The 16898-nt window shown below is 42.1% G+C and overlaps 1 protein-coding gene across 2 annotated transcripts in view; it reads left to right on the top strand.

The window, feature by feature from the left end:
- The window catches only part of LOC144158393 (ATP-binding cassette sub-family C member 2-like), a 164139-nt gene that overhangs the window by 44804 nt on the left and 102437 nt on the right, over nt 1-16898 (top strand). For both annotated transcript variants that reach the window (XM_077689263.1, XM_077689262.1), the window contains exons 9-12: nt 8699-8855; nt 11749-12006; nt 14557-14760; nt 15728-15874. In XM_077689263.1, coding sequence (XP_077545389.1) covers nt 8699-8855; nt 11749-12006; nt 14557-14760; nt 15728-15874 — 766 coding nt within the window. The remainder of the gene's footprint in view (nt 1-8698; nt 8856-11748; nt 12007-14556; nt 14761-15727; nt 15875-16898) is intronic.

Below are 16898 nucleotides of genomic sequence, written 5' to 3'. Positions count from 1 at the left end.
CCCCTAATGTCCTGACTTCCTTTGCAAGTTCAATTTTCTCAGATCCAAATTTTATTTCAACGTTACGATCGATTACCTTTTGCAGAGGGGAAAACAATATTGCCTTCGTTTTCTTAACATTAATTTGGAGCGAGTTTTCAATGCTCCACGAAAGAAGCTTACGTAAAGCTGTGTTGGCTGAATTCGCGAGTTCGGTAATACTGTCTGACTGGAAAAAAAGGCTAGTGTCGTCTGCGTATACTACATATTGAGCGTGTTCATCAATTCTTGTTATATCATTTATGTAAATGTTGAATAGAACGGGCCCCAATATACTACCCTGTGGCAGCCCTGCTCTCACATTTAGTATAGACGATCGTGCTGTGGTTAGCAATACCCATTGTTTTCGATATTTTAAATGCGATTTAATGAGATCTAGTGGGACGCCTCGGAAACCGTAATGTTCCAGCTTACAAAATAAAGTTTCGTGATTTATACGGTCGAACGCTTTTGACAAATCAATAAAAATGCTTAACGTCACATTTTTGTTTTCAAACCCGTTCAGTATCAATTCTTTTTGCGTTAGTAATGCTAGTTCTGTTGACATCCCCCTGCGGAAACCAAATTGTTGTGGCGATATGATGGAGAACATTTCACAAAAAGATGTTATTCTTCTGCATATAACTTTTTCTAGTCTCTTAGATATTACAGGGAGTATAGAGATAGGCCGATAATTTGAAAATTCATTTCTGTCGCCAGACTTAAACAGAACACTGACTTTTGCAAGCTGCATGTTCTGCGGAAATTGGCCTGTGGATAAGCAAAGGTTGAATGTGTGCGAGAGGACCGGCACCAAAAGATCAATAACAAATTTGATTGGCTTTATTTGAAGCTCATCAATGTCTCTTGCGTTAGTGTTTTTTAGGGACATGAAGGTTGAGTAAATTTCACCTGGGGTTATAGCCTCAAAGAAAGCCATATTTGCATTGGGTGGGCCGAAAGTACTCTTGTCTATGTCGCCGCAAACGTTTGAAACTCCAGACACTAAATTTGTGAAATAGTTGTTGAACTTGTCCGCTAGCTCCTTTCCAGAATATGTTTTATTTTCAAGCGTTATTTGGATATCGTCGTCTTGAGAGATACCATTGTTTAAGAGCTTATTGATCTCACGCCACACTATGCACTTCGAAATTTAGAGCCACTGAACATGTCCTCAAAATAGGCATTCTTCGCATTACGCAGACATTTTGTAACATAGTTCCTGTACTTTTTAAATGCTGTAAGATCACTGGGGGTCTTAGATTTTAATAACCTACAATATTGAGAGTCCCTTTTTTGTATCATTTTAAGGCAGTCATTGGTAAGCCATGGTTTCCGTATCTTTTTTGACGTTTTATTAGTTTTCCACTTAAAGCAATTATGGTAAGTTTTTTTCATTATATCTATGAACATGTCATAGGAACTGTCAGAGCTAGTGCATTGGAATACAGGGCGCCAGTCAGTACATTCAATTTGATTTCGGAAGGCAGCTAGAGTTTTTGAAGTGATATCTTGTACACTGTGTGACTGAGGAGGACCTGCAGAACTTACATACTTTACAGAATGCTTGTAGAACATGTAAATCGGAAGGTGATCACTTAGGTCAGTAATAATTGTGCCAGATTTTTCGCTTAGTCTGGTTGTTTGTAACAAATAAATCTAGAAGGCTTTGAGAGTCGCCGCTTATGGGCGTAGGTTCTTTTATTAAATTTTCGCAACAGAACGATTTCAGGCAAAGCTCAAATCCCCGGGTTGTGGCAGTGTTCTTGAGTATCTTGATATTGAAGTCTCCACCTATAATAACATCGAGGTTTTCAGAGCTTACGTGGCTGAGTATCTGTTCCAAAAAGTCAATGAACTTATCAATTTTTCCGTCCTGTGGACGGTAAATGTTAACAAACAGACGATTCTTGTATGCTAGTGTTAGAACTTCGACGTCTGGTGTTACTACTGAAAAGTCTGTGACAATGCTACAAGCAATTTCGTCAGACACCAACTGAAGCACACCACCACCACGCCAATTTAATCTGTTTAAGAAATATGTTCGGGAGCCTGGAAGTCTTAGCACTTCCTCTTCACACGTGTACCACGTCTCCGTTATCATTATCACTTGAAATGGGCAGCATATTTCACTGAAGAGCGTCGTTCACGCGTCACATTTGTTTCGAGCGGACTGCGCGTTGCAGTGTAGAAACGCTAAATAGCTACCATCGAGAGGTTGCGTAATATCGTTAGGGACTGCCATCTTAGAAAACAATGGCTGTGGCTGTACTGCTGATTACATATGCGCTAAGTGGCGGGAATGGCACTGCGCATCTTTGCCAGGTCAGCTTCGCAAGTAATCTGGATGGCGGGTGACTTTTCCGCCTGCCGGGCATATACTTTTCCACCGATTGCCCATGCGTAGTGCCAGTTCAGTTCTCGCTTCCTTGCAATAGTCATGCCGAGCAGTTTCTTCAGTTGTGGGCAAAGATGTTCGTTCACATACACATGTCGTTTTACGGCGTACCCCAGTTCATCGGTTGCGATCCTAATTGTCCGTGCTTTCAACATGACTGCATCCCGTTTGGTCTGGTGTTTGAAGACTATTACAATATTCTGTTCCGAACCATCACCTTCATTTGCGTTAGTAGCATTTTGCCGTGTAGGAACTCGGGACAAACCTCTATATCGTCAGCCTTGATGGGTATCTCAAGAGCAGCCCCGACCTTGGCAAGCACGTCCACAAGGTTTTCATGCGTCTCTTGTGGAATTCCCTTGATTTCCACATTTTTTCCCCTAGAGTATTGTTCTTGAGCGGTAAGACGCATGTTGCTTTCGCGTACAGTGCGTCTCAAGCATTCGAGTTCTTGTGCCATTTTTTCTTGGGAGGCTTTCAGTGCCACGTTTTCCGTTTTTACACCAAGACATTCCTTCTTGAGCTTATCGTACTCCTTACTTACAAATTCAACGCTGTTTTTCAGTTCCCTTATCTCCTTCCGCAATTCTCGTTTAAGGTTATCGATCAAAAATTCAGCTCGTTTTAAGGTTATTCTCGTTTAAGGTTATCAAAAATTCAGCGTTACCATAGCAGCTATGCTCAACACAGACACACACACACTCAGGTCAGCTGTGCTACCCACTGCGCGTACCTGGATTGATAATTAGAGCAAAAGACGGGGTTTGTTCACACCCCGTACCAGATGGTCTAGGTAGCTAAGGTGGGGGCAGTATTTCAATGTAAAATGTAAAAACTCTTTATTTTTCATAAACAAAGACTAAGGGTACGGGGACAAAAGGTACACAGAAGTACCTGACTGGGTCCCTGCTCCCTTTGAGACATCAGCAGCTGTACAAAGTTACAAGACGAGAGAAAAAAAAATAAAAATTCAGTACAACTGGTAACCGAGCAAACAAAAAAACAACAAATTTTCAAGTACTCGCAACACTTCGCGTAACAGTGTGAGCATAACACAACATATCATCACAAAATAACATATATATAAACTTACAAAGAACGGAACTTCAATGGGAATTATTTATACAAAAAAAAGAGAGGTACATATACAACACAGGATGCCAATAGCTAAATTTACTTATAAAATAAGTCAAAATAGAGATCTTGCAAAACAGTATTCTCGTAATATTCGTTTAAAGGAATTTGGAGGACATGTTTCGATAATCTCACCGATATCTGCATTATCATTTAGGAATTTAGGAATGAGATAGTGCATGGTCTTTAAGCCATAGTTTGTTCTAATACGGGGTAACCTGTAGTTTATTTTTCTGAATTGAAAACTATCGTTCATTGATAGATATGTTTGCTGAAATTCATGACGATTTATGCGCATTTCCTTATAGACATATAATGCTAAGTTGTACATATGTAGCTGTTGTATATTGAGTATTTCATGTGCTTCTCTGAACTGTCTGGTACTCTGTCGGGAACCTAGATTTTCTAGAGCCCGAATAGCTTTTTTCTGCGTTATGGTTAGCTTTAAAATATTAGAACGATTTGTTAAGCCCCAGACTAAAAGGCAGTAATTTAATTGTGATTGGAACATTGCATATTACACAGTTAGTCTGAAACTCTTGGGAATTTTATCACGGAGTTTCCATAGTGCGCCAGTAACCTTAGATAGCTTCAGTAATAGTTGATTAGTATGCTCGTTCCACGTAAGAAATTCATCAAAATATACGCCAAGAAATTTGATACTGTTCACAGATTTAATACCTTCATTTGAAAAATAGAGTTCAGGATTCTTATCTAAAGGAGTGTTTCTAGCTCTGAAAATTACGCACTTGGTTTTTTTTGTATTTAGCTCCAGATCATTTGTCAATAGCCAAGCGGAGAGTTCCTTAAGCCAATCGTTCGCTACTATTTCAAGATCTCCCATGTTATCACCAGTAAAAAACACGTTAGTGTCGTCGGCATATAGTATAATATCTTGCGTTTGCGGTATATTGCGTATGTCATTTATATATAGTAAAAAAAGGAGAGGTCCTAAAATGGAACCCTGTGGGACACCTTTCGTGATATTTTGATATTGTGATGCATATTCACCGAGCATTACATACTGTTTACGATTATTAAGATAACTTTCAATGAGGCTATGCGCATTTCCCCTTATTCCATAGCTGTCTAACTTTTTCAATAATATACGGTGATTTACGGAATCAAATGCCTTTTTTATATCAAGGAATATTCCAATTGTGTAAATCTTTTTTTCGATGTTTTCAATAAGCTTTTCCTTGATTGTAAGTAGGGCCAGTTTCGTAGACTTTCCCTTTACAAAGCCGAATTGTTTTGGTGTAATTATTTTTAAGCGGTTTACATAATCGGTGAATCTTTTAAGAATTAATGATTCGAAAACCTTTGAAAAAATGCTTAAGACGGAAATTGGCCGGTAGTTGTTGAAATCATTTTTTGCCCCACCCTTGTGCACTACGGTTACCCGACCAATTTTAAGCTCACTGGGATATAGACCATCATGAAACACACGATTGCATACGTGAGCCAAAGGTACTGCTATGAAGGGGGCGATTAACTTGATTGGCCACGCTTTTATACCATCTGGACCAGCAGCACTGCTAGTTTTCAATGAAAGGATAGTAGTCATAATTTCAGGCTCATCAGTCGGGGAAATGAAAATTGTACCTGACGAACCCGGTTTTAGATATTTGATTGGGTCAGGAGCTACTAGGCAAGATTTTTTCCGACTTGTAACACAAGAGACGAAATGCTCATTCAAGCGCTCACACAGTTTAGTTCCGGAAACAGGCTCACCATTTATATCTAAAAAATCTGGAAAAAACGTGACTCGGTTTTTTATTGCTTAACTCATTGAAGACTCTCCAAAATTTATGTGGTTGATCAACTTGTTCAAACTTACGCCGGTAGTACATATCCCTCGCTCTTTTTATTTCCGCATTTACTTTATTACGAAGAGCTCGAAATTCCTTAAATTTGGTATCATCTCTGAGCTTCAGGCAAAGCTGAAATAAACGATTTCTTTCTTGAATTTTCTTATAAAGTGTGGCACATATCCAAGGCTTTCTCGCTTTTTTGTGTTTCCGCAGAGAATACTCCGGAAAAGCCTTATAGTATAAGTCTTTAATTTTACTATAGAACATTGTGAAGCTTGTACTCGAACTCTCCTCGTTCATAACATCGGACCAATCTGCCTGTCTAACATGTTCCACAAACGCTTCTACAGTAGTATCATTTATTACCCTTGTTTTGTAAGTAGGTGCTTTCGTTCTACCAACATGAATTTCTAGAGCACAAAACACAGCCAAGTGGTCACTCACGTCCGCACAAAGCCCACCAGAAATCACTCTTCCAGTACGATAGTTCGTAAAACAAACATCAAGTAAAGTTTCGGATGTTGCAGTGACTCTAGTAGCACAATTCACAAGATTTTGAAAATCATAACAGTACACAGTCGAAAAAAATTCACATTGGGCATTACTACGTGCTAATAGATCAATATTTACGTCACCTACAAGTATCGCACATAGACCTGAAGAAGATACATGGGCTAATGTTTTATCCAAATAGTCTAGAAAATGTCCTACTTTGCCAGACGGGGGCCTGTACATGAGCACTATACAAACGCTACAGCAGCGTATCGTGATCACTTCAAAATCACTAGTGATGGCAGAATACTCATCTATTCGGTCACATTTTAACCCAGCTTTGGCGTAAACTGAAACACCACCACCTCGCTTTTCTGCTCTAAACAAGCCGACATGGGAATAGCCATCAAACAAATACACATCGCTGGCATCTGCGTACCAGGTTTCCGTAAAGCACAAAAAATCAAATTTTAGAGACAGTTGCTCGAAATAAACATCAAGTTGTTCACCTTTGTTACGGAGGCTTCTAGCATTTAAGTGAAATAACGACACAGACTTGCGTGACCATTTATTGTTAGCTATTAATTCATTGAAGCTATCGAAATCAAACCTGGTACTACTCATGAACTCGCTGCAAACTGTGCGAGAAAAAATAATAAAGTTTCAAGGCGAACAGTTTAACTGAATGCATGAGAGGTTGACGTGCTCGGCGCTATCATTCTGATAAAGATGCCGCAGGCGATTGCGCATTCATGCGTTCGACATCGGACATCGTGGAAATGCGCAGAATCGGCGTCGATTCGCCTCGGCGTGCCAAAACTTTTCCATTGCTGGTCCAGACAAACTTCCAGGCAACTGATTTCTTTTTTGCGATAGCCGCCCCGAGCAATCGCTTATTCTTCTGGGTCAGGTGTTCATTCAGGAATACCGGCTTACTCGCTCCTTCAAAGCCAAGGGCTTCGGTAGTTAGGCGCATTTTTCTTGCCTTGGCAAGTACCGCGTTGCGCTTGCTTCTACGTGTGAAACGAACAATTACATTTCTGTCTTTCGAGTGCGGTATGTCAACCCTGTGGCAGATGTCGATGTCAGTATCGACAATTTCCTCCCCTAACTTTTTGCCAATCTCTTTCACAATTTCTACTTCGTCGCAATCTACAGGCAGCCCTTTAATTTCAAGATTGTTTAGCCTGTGGTGTTGTTCAAGTTCGTCTAACCGGTCACGAAGGTTCTTGTTTTGCTTTTCGAGATCAAGGTTTTTATCGACAAGCCTCCTGATTTCCAGCTTCAGCTCCTTCATGTCCTTTTGGATTTCATTTACACCGTCACATGTATCTGAGCAATATTTAACGCTCTCCGTAAGAGTGCGAATATCCTGACGGAGTTCACTCTTAAACTCTTCCAACAGCTTTGCCATCTCGTTGTTCCCCTTTGGCATGGTTAAATCAAAATGTCATCAAAAAAGTAACAAGCGAACAACAACAAAGCAAAAAAGAAGGGGCACTTGAAGTGTTCGGCAGCGGTGCAGCAGGCAATATATTTTTTTTTACCAGAAAAGGAAGCTCACCTGCGTGAAAAATACAGCAAGGCTACTTCAGTTGTTCGCTCTAGAAGCACCGCTGCCGAACTGGTCCCGTCGCCGCAGCACAGTCCACTTTTATCCCGCGCCGATGTCGTGCCGAGCTGCGCAGTCTCAGAGACGTCAGCTGCCTCGGTCGCGGTGGCTGCGGACGAAAGGTGCTCCAGTCGACGGGATGCTCGTATCAGGAACGGCGATGCATGGGTCAGAGGAAGCTGCGTGAAAAATACAGCAAGGCTACTTCAGTTGTTCGCTCTAGAAGCACCGCTGCCGAACTGGTCCCGTCGCCGCAGCACAGTCCACTTTTATCCCGCGCCGATGTCGTGCCGAGCTGCGCAGTCTCAGAGACGTCAGCTGCCTCGGTCGCGGTGGCTGCGGACGAATCAATTATCAAGTATTATCAATAGGCGGTGTATAAATTGGGTATATGGAGTCGAGCACAGTATTGGAAGGGGGTGGGTTCTGGCAGCTTCGGTTCCGGTGAGGTGTGGTTGGGGCGACGGGTATTGTTGGCACCCGTGCTAGTAGTTGGTCAGCATGTCGATGTATTATCGCGATGGCGTAGGCTTGAAACGCCTTCATCTTGTAAGTCAAATCTCTATTTGGAAAGGACCCGGTGTGTATGGACGCGGGAAGCGGCGTGTACAGACTCATTTGCTTGGGTGATTCGTGCCCAGGTGACCATAAGATCTGTAGTTTTGTGATTTGTTTTAATGTGTTTTAGAGCAGCCAATTCTTGCATGGATACTGGTACGATCAAAAATTCGCGGCATGCAACTTGCTCATCGTTTAGTATAACTGTATATTCTTCGCAAATTGTGGTGAATATGGCGATAGCAGCCTATTGGGTTGTTTCTATGGATGTTGTAAGGGTCGTGACAACTGTTTATTCTTTTTCGTTGGCGTCGGTCATACTGGAAACGTCGAAAGATGTGTAGGGGCATGGAGGGCATGGGCATAGCGAGTGAACCAGAACTCACCGTACCGTGGATAGATTGGTTGTTTATTAGCTGATCACCATGACCTCATAATAACATCATAACCTTCGTTGTCTTTGTACATGGAAGAAAAATTGGTGAGCCGTACGATTCGTATGTGAACAGGTTACCCAGAGAAGCTGTTTGGACTGATCTGCTTGTACACATTCATAAAAAGGCACAATTAACTGGTGTGCAGTCCTGCTGCGATTTGAAAAAAATGCCTGATATGCACCCGGCCAAGCTGCAGGTGAGCAGTGATGTTTAAGAGGTGTGAACACTTTTGTAGGGCACTGATCGCCGGAACTTCTAGTATGGCGCCCATGGTGCTTCTCTTTGCGCTGACATGCGTTGGGGAAGCAGCCTTCATGTGCTACATGAACCACTGCTGCCAACGTTTTGCTGAGCGAGTTCAAGTACTCTGTCAAGGAGCAGTTATGAAAAAGGTAAGGTAGTGCTTGCACCGTGCATCAAAAAATTTTTGTATTGCATTGCCTAACTACGCGTACTTTCCCTTAGAGTACTTCGGCTCACCATTTGATGAGGGGAAGAGGACGTTCTCGTACTAGAAATGAAGAAATCTGTTTTGTCAAGGCATAATGCTGAGATTCTAAAAACTAAAAAAATGAGAACAGCGTTGCATGAACAGCCCTGCTGTGCTATTAACATCCTCAGCCGATTTCAATTTTACTGAAGCTTGCCAGTGCTGTAAGTGTCCTAATGCGTCAACACTTCTCTTCAGACGCTTCTCTTCTAAAAAGTGCTAAATAAAGTACCTTGGACTACAGCGCACTACCTTGGAATATACTTAAAGGCAACCCGCGTTGAAGGTAGACGTGCTTGGATTTGTTCAGGCGTTTACTATAGTTTATGGTGGTTTGTCAGTTTGATAACTCACAGTGCCGCGTTTATTTCAAAATCATAGATAAACAGGCTCGTTAGCCGGCAAACAGCGGATGCAGGCAGGGGCACGAAAGCTTTCTAATGTTCTTTTGTGAGGGACGCTGAAGACTGCTTTTGAAAACTCTATAAAAGTAACATCGCCGTAGAAAGAAGAGTCGGGATTAGGATTAAGGTCTGTAGTCATATTGAGAAGTTGCGCTTCACACAAAATACCACAAGAGAATTTGTTCTGGGGTTAAAAGAAGAAGTTGAAATTATCGAAGTGAGCTTCGGTGTGTGAACAAACGTTTTGCCATAGTAGCTTGAACGCGATGCAGGTTGGTGCGATGGCGGGATAGTTAGATTGGCAACCTTTCTTGCTGGTTTCGAATACTGGCACTGCTATGCTGTTTTTGCCATCGTTGGGATTATTGCCTCGAAACATACACTAAGTGAAAATAATTTGAGAAATCGCCTCCAACGCACGTTTGTAACTTTGTTTTAGCAGGCATATCGTCAGGGCCGGGAGCACTACACTGCTGTATGTTATTCGTCAGTTTTATGATGCATTCTGTTTTATTTTGATAGGGTAATTTTTCTATCTTGTAATGTTGGCAAAGTGGATGTGTTGTGGTCAGATTCAAAAGTAAAGACAGATTAAAAGTAAGAGTTGGTGTTTTTAGAGCATTGTTCGAGTGCTGTTGCAGTGCTCTCTGCGTTAACCAGAAGATTCTCAGCAGAGCGACTATTTTTTCACTAAGTAAGCTCCGAAACGTCTTTAGGATGGAGCAGTCAAGTGTGCTTCTGCTGGTTTTGTGTGTGATGAACCTTTGAAAGGCTGATTGAAGACTGCTCTTTTTTGGTGTCTGCTGTGCGTAGTGGATCAAGGATTCCAACAGCTGTAGGCAATTGGTTTCTTTGTAAATTTAACTTCGTGCTGCAACTCAGGCTTTCTGCGGGGTTGAGAAGGTATTAAGTTACGGGGATGAGTATCTGGATAAACCTAGAAAGGATGATATGTTTGCAAGGTAGTTATTTAAAAAATATTCACAGAGAAGGGTCCAGTTTAAGTTCACTAGTTTAGTACAAGAAAACGACATCGTGCATTTTTTTTCACCTTGCGTTGAACTTCAAAAAACCACGCATGCGCAGCAACTTTGCTTTGAGGTTTCAAAGCCAATTCTTATATTTTCCTCCGGCAAAATACTTAAGCAAATACTCTATTGTCTTTATGCCCTCATTATGGCATTGGAAAATTATGTGTTGGCTATTGACCCCGTAAGATTGTACACATGGTTATAATAGGCCATGTATCAACTATATCAGCATTTGTTGATTCAAATATGCGAAAAGATGTCTCAGATAGAGCAAAAACAGGAAATACGCACCAAATCGTGTTCAAATCTCTGCTCCGAGAACATATATTTTCCACAGGTTGTATAAGTAGAATCGACAAACGAGCCCGTATGGAGGTATCTGGGAATAACCGCACATCTTTACTAGGTAGCTCAAGAGCAGAACATTCGGTTACCTCAAGCAACATACCTCGGGTATACGGATACATCAAAACCAGGTATCCCACGTTCGTCATAATCCAGAGGTTGACGCCTAAAAATTTTTTTACTAACAAAATTCTTAGGCGTGAAGACCTTCACGCCTAAAGAAGGAAGCTTTCAGTTGTGGGCCTATTCCGGAACCATATGAAGGCAGAGAAATTTATACTATCACTGTGACCGTTCAATGCATATTGGAGCATGTTTTGTAATGCAAGGGCACCGAAAGCCGTCTTTTCCGCAGCTACCGTTTAATGATAGATCATAGGAGAAAAGTAGATGTCTACCTGGGCAAAATACTTCGTTAAAACATATCAAGCTGCTCTGGTTTTCTCGTTTTGCTTTTAACCACTTCACACTCGTGCTTGCGCAAAAGAGTGTATGAATGCGATGTTTTTTTATGTTTTGTACTGTGAGGGAGAGACCATGGTGCTGAGCCTGAGCCCAGAAAAGACTGAAGCAAATCGTCACGGTTTGAAAATCATTTATTCGATAATAACAACTTACGGGAAAGGCATTCCGCACATGGTAAACCAAGTGCAGTAGGGCTCAAAATATAGGTTCACAGTGGCCAGACAGTGGTTTGGCTTTATAGAAAAAAAAGTGCTTCAGCGCAGGGTATATCCGGAAAAACCAGATTCAAGAAGGTTATTGAGAAGGTTGTGTTGGGGAAAACAGGAATATTGAATGTAAAGATACCACATTGACGACGACAGCACGTGTAATTTGGTTGCATTCGAGACGGCAAGGCTACATTTGTCCACGAAAGAGCTGAAAGTGTTACAAATATTAACAAAGAAATTCGTAGTAATGCCCTGGTCTGAAGGATGTGCAAATACTTCTACAAGCTCCGCTCAACAACTTTTTCTCTGTCTTTTCTCATGTCTTTTTGCTGTATACGCAGGTGATGGCGTACTCTGTAGCAGCGCGCGCTTCAATAACCACGGGTTACATCGTGTCCGTAATGGGCGTGGACTGCACCACCCTTGGTTTTTGTGCCCAGCTTGTCTTGGTGCCTGTTGCCGGGCTACTTACCATGCCACTCGTGCTCTACATGCTGACTCTACGTGTGGGTCTCTGGCCGGGGCTGGGATGTGGGTCGCTAGTGTTGCTAGCTCTGACTGGCTTCTGCATTGCAGTCGCAGGATACCACACTATGCAGGTGAGTAGGGGTTAGTTGTAGAAATTTGCTCTTATACAGCAAATCTGCGTGCATTTAATGCCGCTGAGGTCACCCTAAACAGGCATACCCAGAATGTAGGCACGACGCTTATAAAATTTATAGCCCAGACATAACGAATCCACCTTCCGTTAGGTTCTGCACCTAGCTGTGTAGCTAATGGTGCGCTTCTACGTGTTTAGGGTTACTGAACTTAAGAAAAATCTTTAGGAACGATTACACAGGAGGCAGTGTTAATTTAATGTGTTTTTCTCGTAAAACGAGGCACAAAGGGATATGTGAAGTTCAAGCTCGTCGTACCGACATCGTGCGGAAAATTGAAGAAAACCCAGCGCTCTTCCCACTTAAGGAACTTTTTTTAACAGAAGGATGTCCACACACAGAATAGCACCACTGAATCGTGAATAAGGGGCAGCGGATAGCACAGCACAGTCGAACAGCAAACTGACCAGAACAAATATAACAAGTTGAAGTTGACAGAGTTCGTATGCATACACATTTGGAAAGAAATCCCACATGGATTGCAGGCGTTTAAAATTTCTTGCTAAGTTTATTCGATGTAAAATGTATTTTTACGCACTATAATTTAAGAAGTCGTCAATAAACACAGGAGCATCAGCTTTCCACAGCAATGAACACAATCTTTTTACGAAATAAAACAACAAAAATATCCAGCAATCAACAAAGTTCCAAACCAAAGTCATCACCTTATTTCTATTTTTTCGTGATTCCTAAAGCAGGGATACAAGTTGTTGATAAATGACAGAGCTATGGTGACGAGTAACTACGTGCCTAAAGCTGTGAACATTTTGTTGAAAGCGCCGCATGATGCAACAATCGGGGGTAATAGAATTCTTCAATAATTTCTGCCTTGTAGAAGCATTACCCACTCTCTAGGAAGGGCTCGCTTTATACCTTTGTCCAGTTGACACTCGAACGCTATCAGCGAAAGAACTTAAACTGTAACACAAAACAATGTCAAAATCCTTTGGACATCTGCAGGTAGAGCCAAATTAGAAACGCTGTAGACAAGTGCATTGTGCCAACGAGTGGGAAGATTCTGTAATATGGAAGTTATCATTGATTCCTTTATTTATTCAGTGTTCCCGCTGAACGCGCTCCAGCAAAACTACAGGAGGTTAACAGCAAATAAAAATAACTGAAATAGGGGAAACAAAATAGTCTTTCGACAAAAACAAATTTTTACATAAAAAACAGCCAACACCAAGAACAGCATTCAACTTTCTACAGAGTTATCCAGGTTACATATATTTCATTTATTCCACAATTATTACAATATGCGCCTAAAATATTATCTAAAGCATCCGCATTATTTATCTTAAGCCTAGTTGCTATTTATCGCTTTTTTAAGGACGAATGATTTTGTTACGTCTCAAGTTTTGAACAATGTGAATTTCTGCTTTTCTCCTCCACTATATCTGACAATTCATTCCAACTTGGGTAGCCAGTTCGTGCTTTCATTTAAAATTGTGTATTAAAATATTTAAAAGTTTTGCTGCGGTAGGCAAGTGGCTAAGGCGTTATGCTGTTAAATTTACAGCTCAATTAAGCAACACACAAGGATAAGTAAGGGACATACGCAGCGCTGACTTCGAACTGATACTTTATTGACACGGGAAACATTTACACATTTAAGATATAGTGACACTACAGCATAAAAGCAGATAAACAAGATAAACAAGATAAACAAGATAATAAATGCACTACACTTTATGTGCCCGCCGTTCCCGTCCAGTGCCAACACGTGCCTCGTGTAAATAAGCCATTTCCTTTGCCATTAATGAGATTGGAGGAACACTGGTGCAGTCGTCCCCCAACCGTACAATCTCTTCTCCTTCGATTATCTCTCTTGTGGTCTAATTGTCACTTCTGCTCAACACCGTACACACTTGAAACTTCGGTACGCACTTGTGATTCCGACAATGCGCTGCCAAGTGCCCTGTCAGCCCCCATTTCACATTGCAATCGTGTTCCGGCAAGCGGTCATTTAGGCATCGGCCGCTCTGGCCTACTTAGCACTTTCCACATGAAGAAGAATATGGTACACGATACCTGTTGAACCAACGAAACCATGCTGAACCAACTACCCCAGAGGTCAGCCTTACTGCGTTATGCTGAACACAAGGACACGGGTTCTTTGCCGGCAACGGTGGCCACTTTTCTGATGTAGGCGTAAAGCAAAAGCGCCCGCGTGCCGAGACGTCCTCGCACGTTTATATACTAAGGTGGTCAAAATCAATCCGCAGCCCTCTAGAACGGCTCACCTTATATCCCAGGGGTAGCGTCCGTGTGTTAAACCCCGTATCCTGTCAAAAATATTTGAAAGTATATTTTCAGTTCACAACTTTTGTTCCTTGGTTATGCTCGCGGGAAAAAAAACTTGCGTGTGTCGAAAATAAAGCGCGAGATAGCGGTGCCAAAGTTATCAAACAAGCACAAGTGCTGTTTTTACGCGAGCCCTGAAAATCTAAGTTTTTATATGTATTTTGCTTGTTGTTTAACCTTGCGCAGAAGCGGAGCATGGAGATGCGAGATGAACGACTGAACCGGATGCTAGATCTTCTTAATTGCATACGCACGGTAAAAATGTACGCCTGGGAAGTGAACCACCTGGAGAGCCTGAAGCAAAATAGAGAACAAGAGCTCAGATATGTGCTGAAAGTGAACGTTGTCAGCGGGACTCTTGAAGCCTTTTACAGTGCCGTCAGCTCACTGGTAACGCACCTGAATGTTTTCATTTTCAAAAAAATTCCCAATACTAGCCGCTTACACATTCAGTAAACTTAACTTACTTCAGCGTAAACATAAAACTTGAATTGTGTATTGTCGAAGTTCTGACCCAACAACAAACACAAACATTCATAACGACTGTCCCATGACTGAATCTTCTCATAAAAGAATACTTAACTGCAGAAGCGAAAGGTGCAACAAAAATCACTCGACGCTTTTAGCTAATTAGGTTCACGCTAAATTCCTCAGAATAAATTAATTCAACGCAGTTTTGCGCTTGTTTCAACGCCAGCGGGTAACTATACTTCCGTCTACATTGTTCTCACTCTTGACTTTTCTTTCTGCGAAACCTGTTATTAAGGCCGTGCAGTAATCGCGTACTGCTGTACTTTTACTGTGTGCAGTGGAGGAGGTCTAACTAACCCTTCATATAGTATTTGTCGTCACAGCTGCGATACCAGTTGCCAGAGCATTGAGTCAACGGTAACAGATGGTCGGCCGAACTTTCTAGAGACTAGCAAATAACGAATTCATTTTTCACTCTCCAGCTTTCCGTTTGCTGTGCTTTTGATTAGGACGCAGGCTAGACAGCACTGAGTTATTAATAGCACGATTGTCGGCTGCTGACTTTGAGGCTTCAAAGAAGAAATTTTCAATGCCCGGTACAGACCGCAACTATTGCAAAACACATACTATCGTAGTTGATAAAAAAATTACTGCACCAGTGCCTTCAGATAGCTAAACGTTAAACCACGTAGCACCAGCAAATAAAATCCTATGCTTTCCAGAACTGCTACCACACCGGAGTGGTAGAAACGTGTATCAACTTCCAAAGCACCACTCACTTTTTAAGTCATAGCTGTTGCGGTTCAGGGATCCTTCCGCTGGGAAAGACATTTTGCTCTCTCAATTTTAGCACTGGCTGCTTCAAAAGGCATGCGCTGTTTTACAGTTGATCATCGTGATGTACGGGACACTGGCACTCGTGAATCCAACGAGAATCCTATCTGCGTCTGAATCTTTTTCAAGCGTGTACCTGCTTTCGTTTATTGAATCCTTTTGCGCCAACCTCAATGTGCTGATGAGAACAGCGAATGCGGTAAGTACTGGCATTCAAAATGTATGCCTAGGCAGCACCTTGAGCTTTACACCACCAAGTAGCGGATGTTTTTAGGTGCGTGCGTGAGTTCGTACGGAAAAACTTACTATAAAAGAAAACTTCACGGCAGTTGAAGTATAACCCAGAACTCGTCCTCCCTGTCCACAAATGTGCAGCCCTTCGCGGTGGCTCCGCGGCGCCAGCGAAAAAGAAGTTTCTTTTTCTCCTGGGAAGCTTAAAGCCATTGAGTTGCAGAAGACTGATGAATAGTAAAAGTGGCTCAATTGTTGATTTTGGTCTAATATTTAAATCACGACGTCGCATCATACGTTGTAGTACCGGGCTGAAGAATGCTACACAGTTTCGAAACACCCAGTCATCTTGAGTACTAACGAGTGCTCATGTGCACGCTTCTTTTATTTCGGCGCTGGTACCGCTTTCGTGCTGTTTACCATCGTGCCAGAGGGCTGATCTCGTACGTACACGTTAAACATCTCCCTTTCTGGACCGCACGATCAAACAGAATCAGGGTTGCACAGCTCCTCCGTCAAAAACATATCATTGGGGTCGCAAATGATAACCCTGCACAAAATAGCTTCCAGCCATGACAGTTGCAGCCGGTGTTTACGATTTCGGAATCGCCAGCCTTCGCGCGAAATCAGCGCCAATTTATCATTGCGTGAGCACTAATAAGAACGTGTTAGCAAAAACTTTTGTTGTTCACGGGATGACACACGGCTGCAGATTGGCGGAGTCAGAAGGGGGATGACATCAAGCACAGTCGTCGGCGTTGTCTGGAATTGTAGCGTGTCCGATGCAATGTTGGCTGCATTAGCACTTGGGTGATGGCAAAAAAGGAAACAACATTTTCAATTGTGACAAGAGTTGCAGCTGCCTGAAAAGTCAACAACGTAAGATACGCTAAACACTCAGTGCCGCCGCAAGTGCTCTAAGACTGCGGAACACTGCCACGCATACTTTGTGCTGTGAACGGAATCAATACTTCAACAGCGTGCCTGAAAGG

The sequence above is a fragment of the Haemaphysalis longicornis genome, unplaced genomic scaffold, assembly GCF_048455015.1.
Source record: "Haemaphysalis longicornis isolate Haplotype H1 unplaced genomic scaffold, Haemaphysalis longicornis Haplotype H1 scaffold_10, whole genome shotgun sequence".
Classification (NCBI taxonomy): Eukaryota; Metazoa; Arthropoda; class Arachnida; order Ixodida; family Ixodidae; genus Haemaphysalis; species Haemaphysalis longicornis.
Note: the sequence above shows the minus strand (reverse complement) of the source record. Positions and strands in the feature narration are given on the sequence as shown.